The sequence below is a fragment of the Zonotrichia leucophrys genome, chromosome 2, assembly GCF_028769735.1.
Source record: "Zonotrichia leucophrys gambelii isolate GWCS_2022_RI chromosome 2, RI_Zleu_2.0, whole genome shotgun sequence".
NCBI classification, from domain to species: domain Eukaryota; kingdom Metazoa; phylum Chordata; class Aves; order Passeriformes; family Passerellidae; genus Zonotrichia; species Zonotrichia leucophrys.
Window position 1 is genome coordinate 63,212,491 of NC_088171.1, and position 20,466 is coordinate 63,232,956.

At 39.6% G+C, this 20,466-nt stretch overlaps 1 protein-coding gene across 3 annotated transcripts in view; it reads left to right on the forward strand.

The window, feature by feature from the left end:
* The window catches only part of KIF13A (kinesin family member 13A), a 104,603-nt gene extending 86,107 nt beyond the window's left edge, over nucleotides 1-18,496 (forward strand). For 2 of the 3 annotated variants that reach the window (XM_064705194.1, XM_064705195.1), the window contains 13 exons: nucleotides 855-954; nucleotides 1,046-1,172; nucleotides 2,295-2,350; nucleotides 3,466-3,590; nucleotides 4,676-4,852; nucleotides 5,252-5,344; nucleotides 6,173-6,325; nucleotides 6,756-6,833; nucleotides 7,346-7,393; nucleotides 7,859-7,970; nucleotides 8,907-9,058; nucleotides 14,998-16,090; nucleotides 16,974-18,496. In XM_064705194.1, coding sequence (XP_064561264.1) covers nucleotides 855-954; nucleotides 1,046-1,172; nucleotides 2,295-2,350; nucleotides 3,466-3,590; nucleotides 4,676-4,852; nucleotides 5,252-5,344; nucleotides 6,173-6,325; nucleotides 6,756-6,833; nucleotides 7,346-7,393; nucleotides 7,859-7,970; nucleotides 8,907-9,058; nucleotides 14,998-16,090; nucleotides 16,974-17,260 — 2,601 coding nt within the window. In that variant the 3' untranslated portion in view covers nucleotides 17,261-18,496. Of the gene's footprint in view, nucleotides 1-854; nucleotides 955-1,045; nucleotides 1,173-2,294; nucleotides 2,351-3,465; nucleotides 3,591-4,675; nucleotides 4,853-5,251; nucleotides 5,345-6,172; nucleotides 6,326-6,755; nucleotides 6,834-7,345; nucleotides 7,394-7,858; nucleotides 7,971-8,906; nucleotides 9,059-9,624; nucleotides 9,709-14,997; nucleotides 16,091-16,973 lie in introns of all 3 variants that reach the window. The other variant, XM_064705196.1, reaches the window with a different exon arrangement.
* Nucleotides 18,497-20,466: the final 1,970 nt, after the last annotated feature.

A 20,466-nucleotide genomic window follows, 5' to 3' on the forward strand; every position in this document is an offset into this window, starting at 1 on the left:
AGATACAGAAGCCTCAGTGAAGCAATTTTCTTTTATCTGCACAAAACCCACTCTCGACCCTGTTTTCCTGTGTGATAAGGCACAATTTATACAGTGTAACAGAACACTCATTTTAAAAGGTGACAAAGAGCAGAAGAGGAAATCCACCCCCCCCAGTAAAATAAATTTTAGATTTCTACACAGCAGACTTCTTTTTAATAGGCAGTCCAACAGAAGTAAAACCAGTTAGGTGAGAATGCTGACATCCCTTAAAATGATGTGTTAAGTTTCCTAGCAATCTCAAAAATATAATTTAAGGTACTAACTTCTTGCGGGCTGTTTATGCGCTTCCTGACATATCACAGAGAAGAACCAACTGGATTTTCTGTGATACCACAAAGCATGATTGCATGATGGGTTTTGTTTGCATGAGAAATCTTTTACTTGCACTGATAGCAGCTGCTAGCAATGGAATTTTGTGCAGATTTGAGGGCGTACTGACCTGTCTAATCTTCAGGAGAGCTTATGATCAACTGATGATACTGGGTTTCCCTCTTCCATATGCTAATCAAAAGTTTGATTGCCACTTCCGTGAGTAATTAGCCCATGGTGTGTAATCTGTTCAGCAGCAGAGGCAGTCACATTTTCTTTTCTCCTGTTGAAATCTGAAACTTGAAAGTAAATAAAATTCCCTTCATGGGCGATGAGGTACTTAATCAGTGTGCATGTCATTCGGGAGAAAAGAGTTTTCTGCGTTGTGCAAGCCATTTAATGTAAATTCTGGTTAAATTACCACAAAATTTCTGGTTAAATTACCACTGCCCTTTATTCTTACCCACATAGTCTCATGACCTTCTTCTCTATTTCCATGTTAGGAAGAAGATTTGAACTGTGTACGAGAAAGGTGGTCTGAGGCATTAATAAAACGCAGAGAATACTTAGATGAGCAGATCCAAAAGATCAGCAACAAGCAAGGTTTGCAGCTTGAAGTCTCTCTCATAAGTACTTTATGCCCTATACCGCAAAAAGTGTGCCTCATCTGTAATCCTAATCTCTCTCACCACAGAAAAATCAGAGGATGATATAGAGCGAGAAGCCCGGCTGGTGGAGCAGTGGGTGGGGCTGACGGAAGAGAGGAATGCAGTGTTTGTTCCAGCACCAGGCAGTGGAATTCCCGGTGCCCCCGCAAATTGGTATGTTCAGAAAAGCCACTGGAGTTGCCGGCTTTTTGTTCATAAACTGTGTATTCTGCAAGGTACAAATCTAAGGATGTTCTGGAGTGTTCTCCTGTGATACTACAAACTGCATTCAGCTGACAGAAAGTTTAGAAGGTCAGGTGCTGTTCTGAATGTGAGAAAGATTTGCTTAGCTAAGATATTACATGAGGTAGCTTTGAAATAGCTTTCAAGGTTTGAAAATCACCTTTGAATATAATATAGTATTTTGCAATTTTATAAAATTGGGAAAATTATCCAGTAGTTTGATTCCTTTCAGAAAAGGAATGATTGAAAGATGAATGGTAGAACACGTGATGATGTCATTGATTAAGGGTAGAGAGGGAAGAAACTGATTTCAAAGGATGTGTTCTCTGTTTCATCTGAATTTGTAATATATTTCTCTTTAGTTCTAGAACTAGAGCTAAAGAGAACTATAGTGTTGTAATATAGTTCTCTTTAGTTCTGGTTCTAGAACTAGAACTAAACTAGTTCATCTTAGTTTAAAACACATTTAAATTTGTGTTTTAACTAAGATCTTTGCAGCTGACATGCAAAAATGAGGAATACAACATGTTAGGTTTGGGAAAGAAGGGACAAGAAATACTCCTCTAATCAAGTGTACACTAATGTCTCCAATAGTATTCGGGGAATAATGTAGCAATACTCTTTTCTTGCCATTTTTCCCCTTATCCACCTGAAGCATGCTGTGAACATATAGCTGAAAGTGTGTTTATGGATATAAAGACAGCCAGTAGTTACATATCCCGTTGTTTGGAGGGTGCTGACCTTTATGTGTGAGATGACTGCAACCAGTTAACTTGGTAAGGAGCAGAACAGGATGTTTAAAACTCTGGTCCTCACAGCAACTGCCGCATGCTGTGTGGTGTGAATTGAGTTTTGGCAAAGCTCTAGATGTAGCTCTGTGTGTGGATAAACAAAATGCTGTTTGTGCCACACAGGCATTCAGAGTAGCCATCAGAATGCTAACAGCTTTAGCCATTGGTTACTCTTAATGAATATTGCATGGAGATCTGTTTGCCCAAATTAGCTTAGGTATGAATTTGCCTTCTTTGTTGCCAGCAGTTTGTTTTGTTTCAGGATTCCACCTGCAGGAATGGAAACACATATCCCTGTCCTCTTCCTTGATCTGAACGGTATGTTGTAAAAGCAGATTAAGAAACTTGTGGAGGGGGAAATGGGGCTTAGTTTGGGTCAATAAATGCTTAAATGGAAGAATGAACTTGAAAGGTGTAAGTCCGGGCAATGACATTGTCTGATATGGCTTTTAAAGTGCTTTTGGTTTTTTCTGGTTGTGTATGTTGGCATAATTAAGCACAACTATTTTAGAGTAAGGATTAAAGTCTGGGAACACAGTATCACTGTACTCAATGATAGGCTGTACAACAGAAAATATGGTAAGAAAGCAAGCTTAGTTTGAATCAAACAGCCGATGAAGTAGTCCTATAAGTGTTTTGACATACAAATTCACATGTCACTAAAGCACTGATAGAGAATTTCCCAATGCTTTCAGAGCTTTGTCCACTGATCTTCATGTAGAGTTTTAAACAGCTCATTTAATGAACACTGTGTTAGAGTTATATTGAGCTTTTTTTACAGAATCTAAGTCTTCTCTCTTTGAAGATATTTAGTTCTAAATGCAAGAAGAATACTGATATGTATTCTTAACACACAGATACACAGTGTAAGTAACAAGAAACTAGAGGTAGCTCCACATTTAAGGACTGTTTAGGAAGCAAGTCCAATTAAAAACCTGAACATAAAGCACAAGAGGATCTATAGGCCTTATCACATCCAGCACTGGAATGGTGCCTATTACACATATTTATATAGGCAATGTGTCAATAACCTGCTTTAGCTGATACTTTTGGAAAGTGAAATATGCTCTTCCTTCATCTGGGCTCACAAGGAATGTTTTTTTCAGTGTGGTTTGTGGGTTATTTGGTTTTCTTTTTTGTTTTTTTTACTATCAGTAGAGATTAGCAGACAAAAAATCAAACTGGATATTTAAACAGGTTCATTGTGTCATTGCACACCTTTTGTTTGTTCAGCTAAAAGTGTAATGTAGCCAGAACTGCTATTCTCCATTTCTTTTGTATGCTGAAATCATCTGCAAATGCTGCATAGTAATAAATTAAGTAGGATTAAATGAATTATGAAATATGGATAGGCCTTTATTACAATTTTGCCTCTATATATTCATATCCTTTGGTATAAAACTATTTCATTCTTTGCACATTTGTTTCATTAGCTGATGACCTCAGTGCCAATGAACAACTTATAGGTCCCCATGCATCAGGAGTTAACTCAATACTACCAAAGGAGCATGGGAGCCCATTCTTTTATCTGCCGATCATAAAACACAGTGATGATGAGGTAAATTGTTAGTAAGCCTCCTTTTTGACAACTGCAGTTTGTGTCAATGCTTTCTTCTTATTTTTTTTTATTTCCTACTTCTATGTATTTAATCATTATTATTATTATTATTATTATTACCATTTTTTGTCTTAGAAGTACCATCTGTATCTAGTGCTGCCTTTATTTTCCAGCCTAATTATTTAGAATTTAAGAGGATATGACTTGTTAGCTCTTTTGCCTTAATTCAGAGATGACAAGTCTAAGCTCTTGGCAAACAATTATTCAACCGCCTGACTCAAAATCCCTTTTCCTGCTTTCCTCACTCCTTCTTCATTCCTCTTGCAGGCTCTTAACTCTTCAGAGAAAATGACTTGTTTTATTGTGTGCACTAGGCAAAGCTTAATACTTAAATAAGAATTCTTTTATTTGTAGTTATTAGTACAAATTACTACAAATTATTGTAGTTATTACTACAAATTACTGCTAGTAATTACTGGTTTTTAAATATACGGTTTGGGAATTGTTGAAAATTAATGGTTCTGAATCCATTTTGGAATTTCTTAACTGACACTTTCCATGTCCTGCAACCACTCAGGCCATTGTTTAAGAGACTGTTTCCAGAATAAAGAGGACACCAAAGTTGGGGGGAAGACAGAGGGAAGGAAAAAAAGTTCTGCAGAATGGGTGCAGGTTTATTCTGTCTGGGCTATTAACCTAATCCAACATAGATGGAAGATTTTACATTGAAATTAATATACTTCTAATGTAGTAGCAGTAGGATCTGTATTCCTTCATCCAGTCTTTCTTCTGCTTTCCTTTCTGTCTCCAGACATGTGAAAACTTCCTTTTGGGACAGGGTTTGCATAGTGCAGGGATTGTGGTCATAATTATTTTCTCCAGTATCTTAACACCTATTTTATGATTTTTCTGATAAATTCTTTACTATGAAAGGAGATTTGATTCCACTTTGTTCAATTAGAGTGATTTTTCTCTCATTAAGGAATTATTCTACTTCATGTTAAATCATTGTAAATGATACCTGTTTTTAGAATAATATAATCTTTGATTATCCTTTCCTTCTTCCACATAATTTGTCTGCATAGGTTTCAGCCACTGCTGCCTGGGACTCTTCTGTCCATGACTCAGTGCACCTCAATAGGGTAACTCCTCAAAATGAGAGAATTTACTTAATAGTGAAGACCACTGTGCAGCTCAGTCACCCTGCTGCAATGGAACTGGTATTACGCAAAAGGATTGCGGCCAACATCTATAACAAGCAGGTAATAAGTTTATATATTCTTTTATTCCTTGTTTTGTTTCATATTCTAAATTTAATGAATGTGTTTTCTTAGCTGCTTAATTTTGTGAGTCTGGTCTCCCCAGTTCTTATGAGAGAGAAATGAAAACCAGATTTTTATAGGTTGCACTGAAGTGTGTACTGGTGTATTTCTTTGAACTGTCCATTTTTTAGCTAATTGAACTAAGTAGCATTGTGTACTGAGCACAATGTTGCAAAGAGTGCTTAAAATATCATAAGTGCTAAAAAAAGTAATTTAATAAATGATAATTTATGGTTCTGATTGGATTTATAATCAGATTTTTCATCACACCTTTTTATTTCTTAGGATGTCATAAATAATAATTATTAAAACAGTAACTGAAAATTACTTTCTTTCTAGAGTTTTACCCAGAGCCTGAAAAGGAGAATATCCCTGAAAAATATATATTATGCCTGTGGAGTGACTTATGAAATAGTATCCAATATACCAAAGGTAAATCACAGTATATTTCTGTGGCAAATTCACAGAAACCAACAGAATTGACCTACTGCAGTGGGCGATACTGATTAGAAAGTAAATGTCCTGCTTTGCTGCTATGGGGCAGGTTGCCAAAGTGGATATACTGAAGTTCAGTGTGAGATTGTATTTATGTTTAAACAGTTGAAAACTGTGGGGATTTTATTTTCTCTTCTACTGTATTTAACTGAGTTTTTGTAGTAAAGTTATTTTTGAAAACCTGTTAGTGTCTACGGGGAAAATATAGAGGGTACTCAGAAGAATGTTCAGGTTTGTGGAAACAGAATAACTGGGAATCTGAGTTTCACAGGAGTATAAATTACTTTTTACAGAAAAAAAGTTTGTAAAAGTTGTAAATGTACTATAAAATTTATTTTAAAAGTAAACAAACTGGACAAATGAAAACATAAATAGTCTTGAAACCCTGTAATTGTCACTTTGTTGCACCACTTAAATTTTAAACTCTAGGGAAATCACAGCATATTTTAAGGGAGGAAATTACATTTCCTTGCCTAGGAAGTTGTCATTAGTTGTGCCTTTACATACACAATTTCAGGTTATATATGCATTTTTTCTAGAAGTGATTTGCTGCAACAAATGCTCAAAACTTCTCCTAAGCTTGATCTCTTCAGCATCATTTGCATCTCTATGGAACAACCCTGGATCATTCACTGTAATTAGGTTTGCTGGTTAAGTTTAAGATGCCCAGTTGAAATTAATTTCTGGATTGAACTGGTCAAAAAAGTGAGCTAAAACAATTGGCTTTCCTTTTTGAAACCTTGAATGGTGTAACTTGTACTTTAGGCTACAGAAGAAATTGAGGATCGTGAGACCTTAGCGCTGATGGCTGCAAGGAGCGAGAACGAGGGCACATCCGATGGCGAAACCTACATCGAGAAATACACTCGTGGTGTGCTGCAAGTGGAGAACATCCTGAGCCTTGAACGGCTAAGACAGGCAAGGAAAAGGCGTTTCTTGCAATCTTTGCACTGGGTTATGAGAATTCCAGAGGAGATTATGAGAATTCAAGAGGAGATGACTGATCTTTTAAAAATACTGTGTGGCTTTTTTTGTTTCAGTTGGTTTTTTTTTAGAGATCACTGGACAGATAGATGTAAGATGAAGTTCTGTGAAATACAAATTTCCAGGGGTGGTGGATGTAGTAACAAAAGTTGGCAACGAGGTAGTACTCAGAACCTGAACAAGCAAAGGCTAAAGAATGAATTTCAGACAGGAGCTTTGGTGGTTGTCTGTGCAAATTAAGATTTGTGAATGCAAGCCCTGGTTGCTGCTGTTAGCTACACTGAAAAAAAGTTGCTATCCTGCTTGCTCAGTTCTCCTGAGGAGACCATGGCGTTGCTGTTAGTGTTTTGTTCTCTTTTTACAGGCAGTCACTGTCAAAGAGGCTTTCTCCACCAAAGCCAGGAACATCCGCAGGAGCATCAGCACTCCGAACGTGCACAACGTAAGGAGCCTTCGTCATTAGCATGGATGGGGCAGGGGCTGCTGGCTCTGTGCTGATGTAATGCTTGCATAAGGAGATATGGTAATGACTACTCTGTGCTGGGACTAACCAGCCTGTGGGGAAGTGGACATGAAGTGAAATCCCATCCCCAAAATTGTCTGTCCTAGGAGATAACAAAGTTATCAGGAAAGAGGGGAGGGTTGGTTGAAACTCTTCTTCTTTTACAAGCATATCAATTTGGGAAGTAGTTCAGGATGACAACTGCCCTGATTCATATTACTCTTACCTCCAAATCCCTTTAACTTTTTTCATGATATAAGGGGTAGTTTCCATTTTATGTGTTCTCTCACTCACTCATACAGCAGAAATGTAGATGTCTTTTTATATAATGTGGTCTGAAAAGAGAAAGCAAAACAGTTATTAGGACTAAATGATCATAGTGTTTCTCAAGGTATTACATCTCACAAATCAGGGGTAGGCATTTTGTCATTCTGTCTGTTGGTGTTCCATAGGTGTCCTGTAGTCGACTGGATCTTTCTGCTTGCGATGAAGATGACAAGGTACGGAAACATAGCAACAAACAGCTCACATTCCCAGATTTCCCACCCCCACCAGAAGCAAGACGTGTTTGAGAACTGGGGGGGAAAAAAAATGAAAATAGAAATAGTATTTTCCTTTACTAGTATTGAAAGCAGTTGATTTACTTGATATTTCTTTGAAGTTCTGCACCCATTACATATAATTTTGCATTAAACCCTATTGCTTCTCAGCCTTTCATATTAGAATTACATAAACTGATATGTAAGAAACAGAGCGAAACTCTAACTATTTCTCTAACCAGCTAATTGCCTTTAAAACAATGCATTTATGTGTGATAGGAAAATTGTCTGAAGTCAGTAATTGACATACCTTTGGTTTGCGGGGTTTGGTTGACTCTTAAAAAAAACCACCTGAGTTTACCTATTGATTTTTTCCACATTTGCCTGCATCATCATAATACAGATTTATGTGTTTTTATTTTTTAGGGTTGGTCTGAAAGTCACCTAGATATATCTGACTGTTGTTCCAGTTATCAAGATGTGTCATGCTATGGTACTTTACCCAGGGAGTCACCTCGCAAGAGCAAAGATGGCAGTGGTGAGATTTCATACATGTAATGACAGTGCTGGTGGATTCTTATTTACTGCATTAAACTGAAAGTTAAATTCCCACTGCTCTTTTCCTAATAATTGTGTCACTCAGCTTCTACTTAAAGAACTAAACATAACCTGAAAATAGGGGAGAAAAGGAGAAATGCATAAGACATCCAGGAAAGGGGGTAAAAGAGGTGGGCAGAATGTGCTAAATATAAATCAAAACTGTAGAAGAAAAACAAAAAATCCCACCCAAAACAAAACACTGCACACACACACACAAAAGAACAAAATGCAGCTGCTGTTATTTTATGAATTTAAAGATGAAGATGCTTTTATTAAAGTGGGAAGTGTCCTTAGACAGGTTCTTTACATGATATGTGGATATTGTCTGTGCCTCCCTGTCAGTGTGTCATAAGTGCCTTGTTTCCTTCAGGTCACATTGAACAGGCAGTGGAGGTAGAAATATTGCTGCGATAAAGTGGGACTGGGGGTTTATTAATTTCTTCCTTGCTTGTAATTTCCTTCTTGATCATGCTGCCTGTTCTGGATGGCTGGTTTGGTTACAGGGCAGATTTGCAGTCTTGTGGGCAGAGGTCAGGTGAGACACAGGAAGCAAAGAGCTTCTCAGTTCTATTTTCAAGGACACTTCCCACTGCTTTTATGACCAAGATAAAAAGGAGAAATGTTGGAGCCTCAGAATGGAAGGGGCAGATACTGCTCTTCTCTGCTTTCCTTCTGTTTCCAGATTTCTCTGAGGATCTCACTGAGCTGTGCATTATTTCATGCCTAGGCCAGTGGTTAAATACTTGAATACTGAGATTTTTCTGTAGCCAGCAACTTTGTCAATTGCATGGCTTAACCTTCAGTTGTTTTGAAATACGATCTCGCAGTCAGGATAAGAAGAACTGAAATACACTTTTTTTGCTTTTTTACCTAGGTGTTGTAGCAGAGAATTCCCATACTTTAATGACCAGCCCTTTTAAAGCATTTTCTCCCCAGCCACCAAAGTTTTTCAAGCCCTTAATGCCAGTGAAAGAGGAACATAAAAGGAAGACCCCACTTGAAAGCCGACCTCTACTTAGTCAAGAGGTAATCTTTGAAAACCACCTGCTTTTTTATAGGACATGGAGTGATTTTGCGTAGTTGGCAAATCATTTGCATCTGTTGCAACAGAATTTTGTAATTCTCTGGTGAAAGTATTCAGGTCACTCTTTATATCTGGTAGAGTTTTGCTTTTTGGAGTTTTGTTTTTTACCTGAATACAGGGTTTGTGGATTTGGGTTTTTTTTTACTTCTTGGTATATATTCTCCATTACAGGATACTTCTATTTTAAAGTAGCAGTAACTACTTTATTACCTTTACACCTTTTTTTTTTATTCTTCAGTAAGATGTTGGTGTGGTTTTTTTAACAGATGAAATGTAATTCTGTGAAACTATTCTGGGGTGGCTATAATTCTGGCCTTTATTCCTACCCTCACACTCTGGGAGGAGTGCATGAGTTCCCCTGCCCATTAACTTGAATTTTGATGTCTGTATGGCCAGCATGGGTGTTTCACCTTCATCACATTTTCACACCTTTCTGACTTGGCACCCAGTTAGCCCTGTGGTCAGAGCTGTGGTTTGTGTGATGTGTTGTGTGTCTCAACCTTTGCAGAGCATGCCTCCATCTCAGGTGCACTGTGCTGGCTGTGCTGTGCCTGCAGGAAGCAGGGCCAGCAGCATGCCTGAGGAGAAGATTGTAAGTTTTGTACCACTTTCTGTCTCGAGGCCTGGTGGTGGGCTTGAGGCACTCACGCTACTCCAGCAGGAAAAAGTAGTTGTGAGGTGGAAATAACCACTTGTGACTGATTGTAGGTTATGGTTGTAACAGTTGCTTGCCTGGCTTGCAAATGCATTCTGTCATTGGAACTAACTCTACTGGGGTTTGGTGTTCTGTTTTTGTTTTGTTTTGGGTTTTAATGTTTATGTGTCATGTGTCTTGTTGGGTGGGGGGAGAGGGGAGGCTGTAGTATTTACAGGGCACAAATGATCAAGTAAAGGATGGGTTAGTGAGCTGTGCTGTTGTCACTCTAATATGCCTTGTATGTTACCTAGATTTTGTGACTATACCCCAGAGTAAATGGAATGATCCCATTTGGTGTAAGTAACCGTGCATTTAGGTGTGGGTACACTATAAAAGCTTATCATTGCCTGACATGGAAGTAATATGACTAAAATAAGATTGCCGCTCTTAATTAACCTGCAGCCTGTCTTCATCATAATTCAGGTGGAAATTGAGGTGGAGGGCTTTTGTTTTAATCTTCACTTGCTAAATCCTCTTCTCACTGCTGCTTCAACAAAAGGTGTATCATCATTTCTGCTGTATGATGGTTTTGGTTTTGGGGCTGTGGAACATGGCTGCAAATACTTGCTTTAATCAGAGCTTTAGATTTAAAATTCAGAACCTTCAAATTATTTCCTGTAAGTCCTATGGGACACTTTTCCACAAAATTCTAGTGATGGGTTCTTCTATTCAGCAGGTATCTTCATTCCTACCACATAGCCAAGCCATTAAAAAACCTGTTCTGGATTTCTAATGCTGTTTTGTTAGTTGTTAGACCAAAGTATCCTGAGTGTTCTGCTGTATATATTTGAAGCTTGGCTGCTGGGTTTGGGTGGCAGCTGTTTTATTCTTGATCATATTAATTTTCCATTAGGTAGCTGACGTGCTGACTCGCACTGAGTCACTGATACAAATAGCATGAAGGTATTTGGAAGAAAAAAAATCTTCTAGTGGGTTGCAAAAACATCCCTTGGAAAATAAATTGTTACAAAACTTTCCATAGCAACTTGAGGGCAGTTCTAATCCCTTGGGTGAAAACAAAGTCCCACCCCATGCATGCCCTGAATTAACCCAGGCACTGCCTGTGCTGCTTTCCACAGATACACAGAAGCTTTCAGAGCTAGGAGAGGGCAACATCCTGCCACCAGGTTTTGCCAACTTAGAAGGGAACTAATTCACTGAACACTCTAAACCTGCTGTAGCAAACAGGGCCATAGAAATAGGTGTTCTTTCAGTTCTCAGCTGCTTGACTCCTACTGACTTTTCCCTTGTATCAACACAGCTTTTTGTTTGGTTGCATAGGAAGTCAGATCAAGGGAACTGATCCACCCAGCTGATGGCTTGACTACTATGGAGTTTTTCATTTGGATCTATTCCTCTGTCTGATGGCTTTTTAGACCCTTGAGGGTCCTGGGAAGACAGGCAAGAAGGAACAGCTGCTAGTGGGGAGGAGGTTGACAAAGCTAGTTGTGTAGCCCAGACAGCCTAGGGTGTTGTGTTTAGCAAGTGATGCTTCTGGGGGTTTTATTGCTTTAGGAAAGAAGCCTTTGTAGGATGTCGGCTTCCCAGGCTACCCCATTTTTCATAGCTGCAGTGAGTCCTATATTTTAACAAGGCTGAAGTATTCCAGTATTTAAAACACATCTGCCAAAGGAAGAGGGGGGGGGGAAAGCAGTTAACAAAAATATTTTTATTTGACTGGCCTGAAATAGAGCATTCAACCTGAAATTTCCGAGAGTAGTTACACATGCTTGATATTGCAGTTGTATCCAAACAGCATGATATATATAGGGGCATGTTCTCTATAATATAGGAATACAATGACTTATGTTAAGGTCAGATTAAATGTTCTCATATTATGTGTATCTAAATACTACCAGTAATTTACATATTTAAGAGAGGGTTTGCTAAGAGGAAGCCCTTCTAGCAGGTAATAAAAATTGAGGCACCTGTGGTGCAACCACTAGATAACTATTACTGATTTTAAATTAGTAAAATGGGAACTAACTTGTTGAGGTTACTCGAGAGGTGTAATTTAGGGATTTGAAAATGCAGATGCAAAACAGGTGTAAGGAAGCTGCTCTGTGCTCTTGCTTATTTTGCTTCTTTACTGCTAGAACTTGATGCATAGTCTTGTCTCATTAGTTCTTACTGTTGTGGACTTTCTGTTACCAGTTCTTAAATCTGCTTTTCATTATAGTCATTCTGTTACATCCCAGGGAAGTTGCTGAAATTTCTTGACCAGTTTTTCAAAGATTTTATCTTGATTTATACCAATAGCCTGAGGTGTACAAGGCACCTTCTTTCTTTTTTTTCCCATCTCACATCCACAGAAATTTGAAAAACTCTAATATTGCCTTGTTTCTGGAATTTCCCCATCAGGAAACTTAAGATGAGCTCTGAAAGGAACTATGTCTTGTTCCCACCAGGAGCATCTTTCTTTTTGTTTGTCACAAGGTGGTGTCTCCTCACCTCTTCACAGTGTTCTTCAGAGCCCGTGTTCTAGTAAGAGGGCTGGTTCTCTGTACCTGAGCTTTTGTACTTGTGATGACAGATAACCCTGAAATGGCACATGACTGACACTGTGGGTACTTGTTTGGCCTTTCCTCATCATTCACCAGTGTCTGTATGTCTGTAGAGCCATTTCTCAGTTACAGCCTCTTATCCAGTCTGATTCTGGACAGGGACACCACCAAGGTGGAGTCTTTTCAGTCAAATGAGGAATCTTGCAAGTTTCAAAAGAGGCACAAAGAGCTCTTATAAAAACACATTTTGGTCTCAAGGGGACATTTAGCTAATATCAACTAGAAATACTTTCTTCATTAAATGTTTATTAGTTTGGAGTTCATATATAATCTTCAACCTTATAAAGTATATTTCATAAACTCTTAGTTTTTAATGTTTAAAAAACCACCCCTGAACTATAAGGTTCAGCATAGAACAAAACTTAGTTTTGAACAAATAAAATTGGTAAAAGGGAAGAAGTAAGCAGAATGATTGAGAAAACATCCCTCAGAGATGACCAACTGGTATCCTGCAATATACAAAAAAGATGCTTTGCATAAGGCTTTGGAAGGATATTCATAGTCTCAATAAAGCAGGTATTAACTTGTTCCTTTACTTCTAAAGGAGCTGTGCATTTCAGATGTAAGTAGCAAGATTTTCAAGAGTATAAATAATACTCAGTGGTCTTACATGACATTTTATAACACTATTGCTCCTCTTCAGAGAAATAAATAATTGCAAACTAAAGCCTTCATCCAAATTCTGTATGAAATACTCTGGAAGAGTGCCATGAAAACTAGAAAGCAAAGGATACAAAGCCTTTACTTGGTTGGATTTGTCAGATATACTTAGACAAATAGAGACATCCTGTTGAGATACTGATAGCTGTGCCAACAAAAAATTAATATTACTAAAAATCTTGAATCATCTTAAGAGGCCATTTTGCATGGGCAATACTGAATTATATTTGCTATGAGTTTGAACTTGCTAAGAATGGACATGAGACCTTTTTACGGATACAGGCTGTCTGACAAATGGGGAGAGGCTGGAATATCTGGTGCTGTTCAGCCTTAAGGAGATCAATCACAGGGGCATCTTATCAATATATAAAAACACCTGATGGGTCAAGGCAGACTCTTCTCAGCAGTGTCCAGTGGCAGGACATGAGCAAATCAAAACACATGAGATTCCATCTGACCACAAGATGGAACAAGAAAACACTTTGTCTGCTGTGAGGGGGGTGTCAAACACTGGAATGAGTTGTGCAGGAAGGTTGTAGAGATCTCAAAACCCACCCAATTGGACTCTGTCTTGAACAACCTGCTCTGGCTGACCCAGCTTGAGCAGAGGGAGATTGGGCTAATTGACCTCAAGAGGTGCCTTCCAGTCCGAACAATTCTGTGATTATTCTGACATGGGCAAACTGAGCAAATCTGTTCCGTGTCTGGGCATTGGAAGCTTTGTTATACAAAGTTATTTGAGAAGTCTTGGCTACTTTGAAGTGAGGAAACATTTTCAAGAGGATGTTTAAACTGGTGTGTTGGTACTCTGTTAACTGTTGGTTAACTGTTCTGCTTTTCCTTTGACATTGGTGAATCACAGCAGGTGTCTGAAAGCATCCAGGCACTTCAGATATCACAGAGGATCTGCCTTAATCAGAATTTGAAATCTGTGATGCAGATAAAGGAACTGAGAAATAATGGGTGCTACAGTTTCTTTAAAGGACATCGGCCTTTTTTATTTTTCCGAAAATAAAATTATTTGTAGTAGAAATTTGCTATAAACTAACCATTTTTACTATATATGTGTGTGTATACATACACCTATTTTTATACCTGCATATATATGTGTAAATGAAGGTATATATGTATATAATGAAGGAAGTACTTGAAAAAGCACCCATGTAGAGTCCTGCCTGCAGTATTTTATCCTGGGGGAGCAGCCCTACCATGTTGCCAGATTCAGATTCATCTTTACAGACTGAAGTTCTCAGCTTCATATGGACTCTCTGAAAGCCACATCTGTGGTCTAGCCATGGTGCATCCCCACACATCAGAGAGGCACCTCCAAATTCTGCTAGGATGATTAGTGATCAGTTATTTCCCTCCAAACACGTACATGTCTGCATAAAAATGCTTCCTTGAAGATCTGCTGTAATATTTGATCTTTTTGCTTGTATATTCAAACATCCTGAACAGATTCAGCTGTGATAGCCAGGAGTAAGCAAAATTATTTAGCCTTGCTGATATCAGGTTAATAGAAAATCCCACTGTGCAAAGTTTTTAATAATCCCAGTTTTAAATAACCTGTATTGCAGCAGGGAGTCTTTAAGGCCTTTACCATTCATATTTGTGTTTATCTTGTTAGGTAGTGAATTAACTCTATAAAATACCTTTAGTAGGTTTAATTAGTCTAAATCGTGGGGAAAAAAGTTTGTGTGTGAAAGTATGTAACTTTCCTTTAATTGGTTTATATTTTCTGAACTATTTAGAATTTATTTTCTAAAAATTGAATAGCTCAGTGTAGATAGGACATGTTCCCAGCAGCTCTTTTCAGTGGTATCTTCCATTCTTCAGAATAAAGACTATTAAAGGTACATATTTCTCGATGCTCAGAAAGGAAAAAATCAAGGATGGTTAGTTTATTTTGGAAACCTCACTGTCACAGGTTCCTAATCCTAATTCCTCTTCTCATTTGCAGGACTCTGAGGAGGAAGACAGTGAGTTGGAGGCCATTAATAAGAAACTGATAAGTCCACAAAGTTTTCAAAATTTCCGGCCTTATGTACCGGAGGAGTTTGCTGACTTTAGTATTTACAATGCCAGCCTGGAGAACAGGGAGTGGTTTTCCTCTAAATCAGACTTCATGAGCTCACGTGTTCTTGAGAAAGAGGTGTCCCGCAGCCCCACCACTAGCAGCATCACTAGTGGCTACTTTTCCCACAGTGCCTCTAATGCCACCCTGTCTGACATGCTTGTTCCCTGTAGTGATAGCACGGACCAGCTAGCCAGTCACTCCAAGGAGCTGGACTCTACTGATCCCTTGGGATCATCCCTTGCACATGATTTAAGATCTTCCTTAAACAAGGAATGTCGAGAGTCAGAAAAGGAGTTAGCGAGAGAGAAGTTACATGTGGTACCACTGAAAGAAAACAGTGCCTTAACAGAGCAAGTACCACTGACACTCAGTGCCACTGACAGAGACTCTCAGCAGTTACCCAGAGCTGGATCCCTCTCAGCCCTAAGTTCCTTGGATGGGAAAAACACCATCGAATTTTCAGCACGCGAGGTGACGGTTGAGCACACGACGGACATTCTGGAAGATCACTCCTTTACTGAGTTCATGGGCGTTGAAGATGGGAAGGACTTTGACCATTCAACAGCTCCACAGTCGTGTTCCCTTCTGTCCTCTAACGGAGCGAGCGCCTCGGAGTCACCCCGGGGCCCTGGCAAGGGGCAGAGCCCGTGCCCGGGCCAGCAGAGCTCTGCAGCAGGGGACAGCTGGCTTGTGGATGCTGGGGAAAGCCCTTTTTGTTCTGGACTGCTGAAAGACTCTTCAGAGCCTGAGACTTATCCCGACACTTCCATGGACGATTTTATTACAAAGGACCACTTGGATGGTTCTGACTGTGAAGAAGGTGCTTCTGCAGATCCAGCCCACATCTTGCCCAGCTGGGTGGCCGTGGGCGAGCAAGTCTGTGTTGGAAGTAATAAGATGGGCACAGTGAGATATGTTGGAACGGTGGACTTTTCAGCTGGAATCTGGGTTGGCGTTGAACTCAATGTTCAGCTGGGTAAGACTAAATGTGTTCTGGGTTATCTATGCAGCTAGTGTGATCAGTTTTTAAAGTCACAGTACAATCATTCTGTCCAGTTCAGTCCTGGGAAGTACTTCCCGTTTCCTGAAGCTTGGTATCTATCCCATTTCCTGAAGATTGGTACCCAATCATCAGCTTTCTGGTTATAGGGATGCTCTGATCCACTTTTAACTGTCTGAAAGCCCTGCTTTTGCATGTTGTGGTAGTTCCCCATTGGTACCCATCTGTTTTTACAGGTCAGAGAAACAAGCAAAACCTGAAGTTGACATGTTATTTTGAAATCATTGCGTACACATTCATGAGCAGTATCAACAATGTGCATCACTTGTCAGATAGGTTTGGTGTCAGTGACTTTTAGAGATGTATTATTGTTTTCCACTGGGGAAAGATGAATTCCAGAGCACAGGTTTTCTGTTACTTCAGAGGGGTTGGAAAAAGTCAATGCTCTGCGAGTGTTAAGAAACTTCTATAGAAATGCTTCAGGTAATTTAAAAATATGTTTTTAGTAGTTTAACAGGTAACATCACTTATGCCAGAAGTTTGTCTCCAGCTAAATTTTAAGCTTTGCACGCAAATGGTTTTGAGGACAGTTTATTTTGCAATATGAACACAAGCTTGGCTTTTTAAACTGTTAGTTAACAAAGCAATATTTTAGAAAATCATCTTTTTGGTCACATTTTAAGCCCTCCTTTCCAAGTTTTGTTCTCCCTAGTGTATGGCGAGCATCTGGCTCTGTCACTCAGCAGGAACAATCTTGACTATTTGACAGATAATCAAAGCTATTCACACTTCAGCGTCTCAATTGTATGTGCTAATGGCAGCACCAGCGTTTAATCCTGTGCATTTCTTTCCATTGAAGGGAAGCACGATGGAATTGTGAAAGGCAGAGAGTACTTCCACTGCAAACCACGGCACGGTGTGTTCGTTCGTCCCGGGCGCCTCAGCAAAGCACCAGCTCCCGCAAGGAAATGGAATAGCACTTCCCGGTCTCAGGCATCTTCCACTTCAGAGAAACGGAAGAGTTCTGTGCTTCAAGGCTCATCAGCCACTCCCAAGACAGGAGGAGACGTCCTCTGCCATTCAGGAGATGCAGCGGCTTCTGCTTTTTCTAGGAAACAGGAAAACAGGAAATCTTGGATTAACTAAACCGCAGTATTTTTGCACTTACTACACGCATCACTGTGTAGAAAACTCTACGGATTTTTGAAGCTATTGTACATTTTAACCTGTCCATATGGAATGTGTATTCTCTAGAGTCCTTGACTTAATGCTCTAATTTTTTATAAATAATATATATATTATATATATATGAATGTGTATCTATAGTTTGTCTGCCAGTGGGCAGATACGGCTGCACACTAAAACACAGTTAAAGCTGATTGTAGATAACTGAGGTACTGGACTATTTGTTACACAACAACTTGGGAGATATATTTTAAACAACAAAAGATATTTTATTGAGGAAAAACCAGGATGTGAATCCGTATTCTTTAAAAAAAAACCCCAACCGCTGTTCTTAATTACCAAAGAACTTGTTTTAGACTGACATATTTGCTGTTTATATCTTTCTATTGTAAATGTTTTAACTGGTAACTTGGTGCCATGTTCCTTTCAGTCACTGGGCACCGTGCAGCCTTCCATGTTTAAGCACACTGAGATATCCAACTGCTTCATATGTTTTGTCTTCCTTGAGGCCTGCCACTGTGCTGACTTGGCATGGGAATGACTGACGATGCCTGAAGCTATGAGTCTGGCATTTCACATGTTAGCAAAAGCCAGCTGGGCAGTTTGACTGCAGAAACAGTATTACTGCAAGGGTGTGAGAGGAAAACATTCTGGGTTTTTTAGGGGTTTTTTGGGTGTGGGGTGGGGAGAAATGGGAAATAAAGAAGCAGTAAATGGATCATGACTGCAAACTTTGCACTTGTTACTTGCTGGTTTATTATCAAGATGAAATAGAACCTGCTAAAGTAATTTTAATCTGTAAAGTTTATTTTAATAATGGGAATGATGGAGGGATTTATGTCTGGTGCTCATGAATTCCTAAGAAGGTTGTTCCACATGTAGATACTGTAGATGCCTGTACAAGTGTTCTGGATATTTGTAAAGCAACATGGTAAAAAAATGAGTGAAGTGAATGGCCTGCTGTATCTTTTCTTTGTTCCTTAGCAAGTGGATGATTGAGATACCTGGGACCTTACTGAAAGCTGCTGTTCTTTCTTTGATTGTTGTGTACAGTAAGCGGACTCTCGTATTTTACTATTTACTGTAAAGAACTGTAATTTATATACTGCCATACTGTATTTAATTGGTGCAGACCTGTTGTGTGTTAGAATACAGACTGTTTACTTGGGATTTAAAAAAAAAATGTTTTCCTTGTGTTTGGTACAATTAGGCTTCATGCTCAAAGAGGGAGCTGTTTCTAGCTGGTGCTGCTCAGATGCAAAGGACTTGGTAAAAATGCAGAAGGATGGTGTGGTTGGAGTGGACGACTGGATGGTATGAACCCATCTTACCAATGAGCCTCAGAGGAGAATAGCAGCCCCTGTGGATACACATTCCTCACCTTCTGCTTTCCCCATTCCTCCCAGGAGAGGGAGTGAAGCCAGGAAACTCCTGCCACAGAACAGAATCCTGTGGGTCAAGGGGAGATGGGACAAGTTCCTGGAAGACAGACAAGAGAGGATCATTGCTAAATATATAAAGGCCTCAGCTGCTGACAGCTGGGAGGGGAATGTGGTGGAGGAGGCAGTGAAAGCAGGAGCTATGAAGTGCAGTGCACTTGCCCTTGACATGGCTTTTGTCCCTTTTAAGACTGCAGGATTCTTAAATGTCAATTGATTTTGAAATGTGTATCTTTGCAGAACAGTTCATGTTTCTGGTGTCCACAGTGAGTTGTTCTCACTGCATTAATGACACTGCTGCTGGAGGAAACTACTGTAGTAGAAAAAGATTTTATGCAGAATTATTTTATCGGGCACAGATGACTGTGGAACACTACCAGGTGTCAATGCCAAACACCCCAGTGTCTTGAAGTTAAGTTTAGATGTTACTTTAATTTTTTTACAAACATTTTAGGAAATCTACTTACACATTGGCATTAACATATTTGTCCAGGACCAGTACAAACAATTTTGAAAATGTGTGGCCATTTTCTTATGGCATACATTCAGTAGTTACACCAGGTTAGCATCAGCCAGCATCAGCTGGGCTCTTCATTGTTTCAGACCGCTGAGAATACAGAATGCACGATTGATTGCTTCAGAAACACTGGGATAATTGTGCTCTTGGAGTAGGCAATCTGTATATGCCAAAGAGACCAAAGCAAGCCAACCTTGTGTCCTTCTGTACCCATTTCACATAACCTATGCCATTGTGAGTTCTGCTGCTATTAAAAGATCTGTACTTTTGCAAACTTTGCACATTAACATGCCCTGCCCTGGGCTGGTGTAAAGTTAGAAGGAGCACAGCTAACTGGTGCAATGATGTGATAGGAAGACGAAAGCTCTTTGGTTGATGCGCTCCTCAAAACTCTAGTACATAAACAGAACTGGTTTTTTCCTGTTAGCAATGTTAAACTAGAATTTTGCTGTCTTGAACTTTGGATTCCAAGTGGAAGAAAATTGTGGTGATAGTGCAACTGTGAATTGCTTTTTTTTCTTTTTAATTTTAACTAGCAGCTGCCTAGTAAGCATAGTGTACAGTCTGTAGCAAGATCTCAGTTTTCAAAAAACCAAACACCAGTCATGATACTGAATAACATTATGCAGAGCCAGTCCCTCATTCAACAAACCTGCCATCCTGTTTGTTTTCCCAATCTGCACAGAATTAATGGATTTTGACATCAGGGTCATTAGAATGCTAAGTAAGATGACGCTGGCCTTCACCTTGTTTTCTGAGTGTATGATGTGCTGTTTTTCGAGCACACTTGCCTTTACGGAGACACGGAGTGCTCAGGGAACAGCTGTGACAGCCCAGCAAGCACCAGCACAAGCGTTTAGCTGGCACCACTGACTAACAACAACATTTCCCGCACCAAAGGCTTCCTTCGAGTTTGCAGCTGGAGGCAGAGTACGGAGTGCTCTAAACAATAACAAGTGCCATGGAACAGGGCAGCGAGGGAAAGCTCGGCTGCCATCTCTGGGAGCAGCTCTGGCTGTGCCCTGCCCTCAGGCGAACCCGCTCAGGTAACTCCTCTGTGCCTGCAGGAGAGGCAGACAGGAGCTGCCCCGGGGCTGGACAGGCTGCTGGTGGATTTGAAAGAGCACGGTGGGACTTGTCTTTCAGCCTTTCCCCTCTTTGGGTGCATGTTTTGGGGGCTTCTTCACCTGCTTAGCTGGTAATTTACAGAA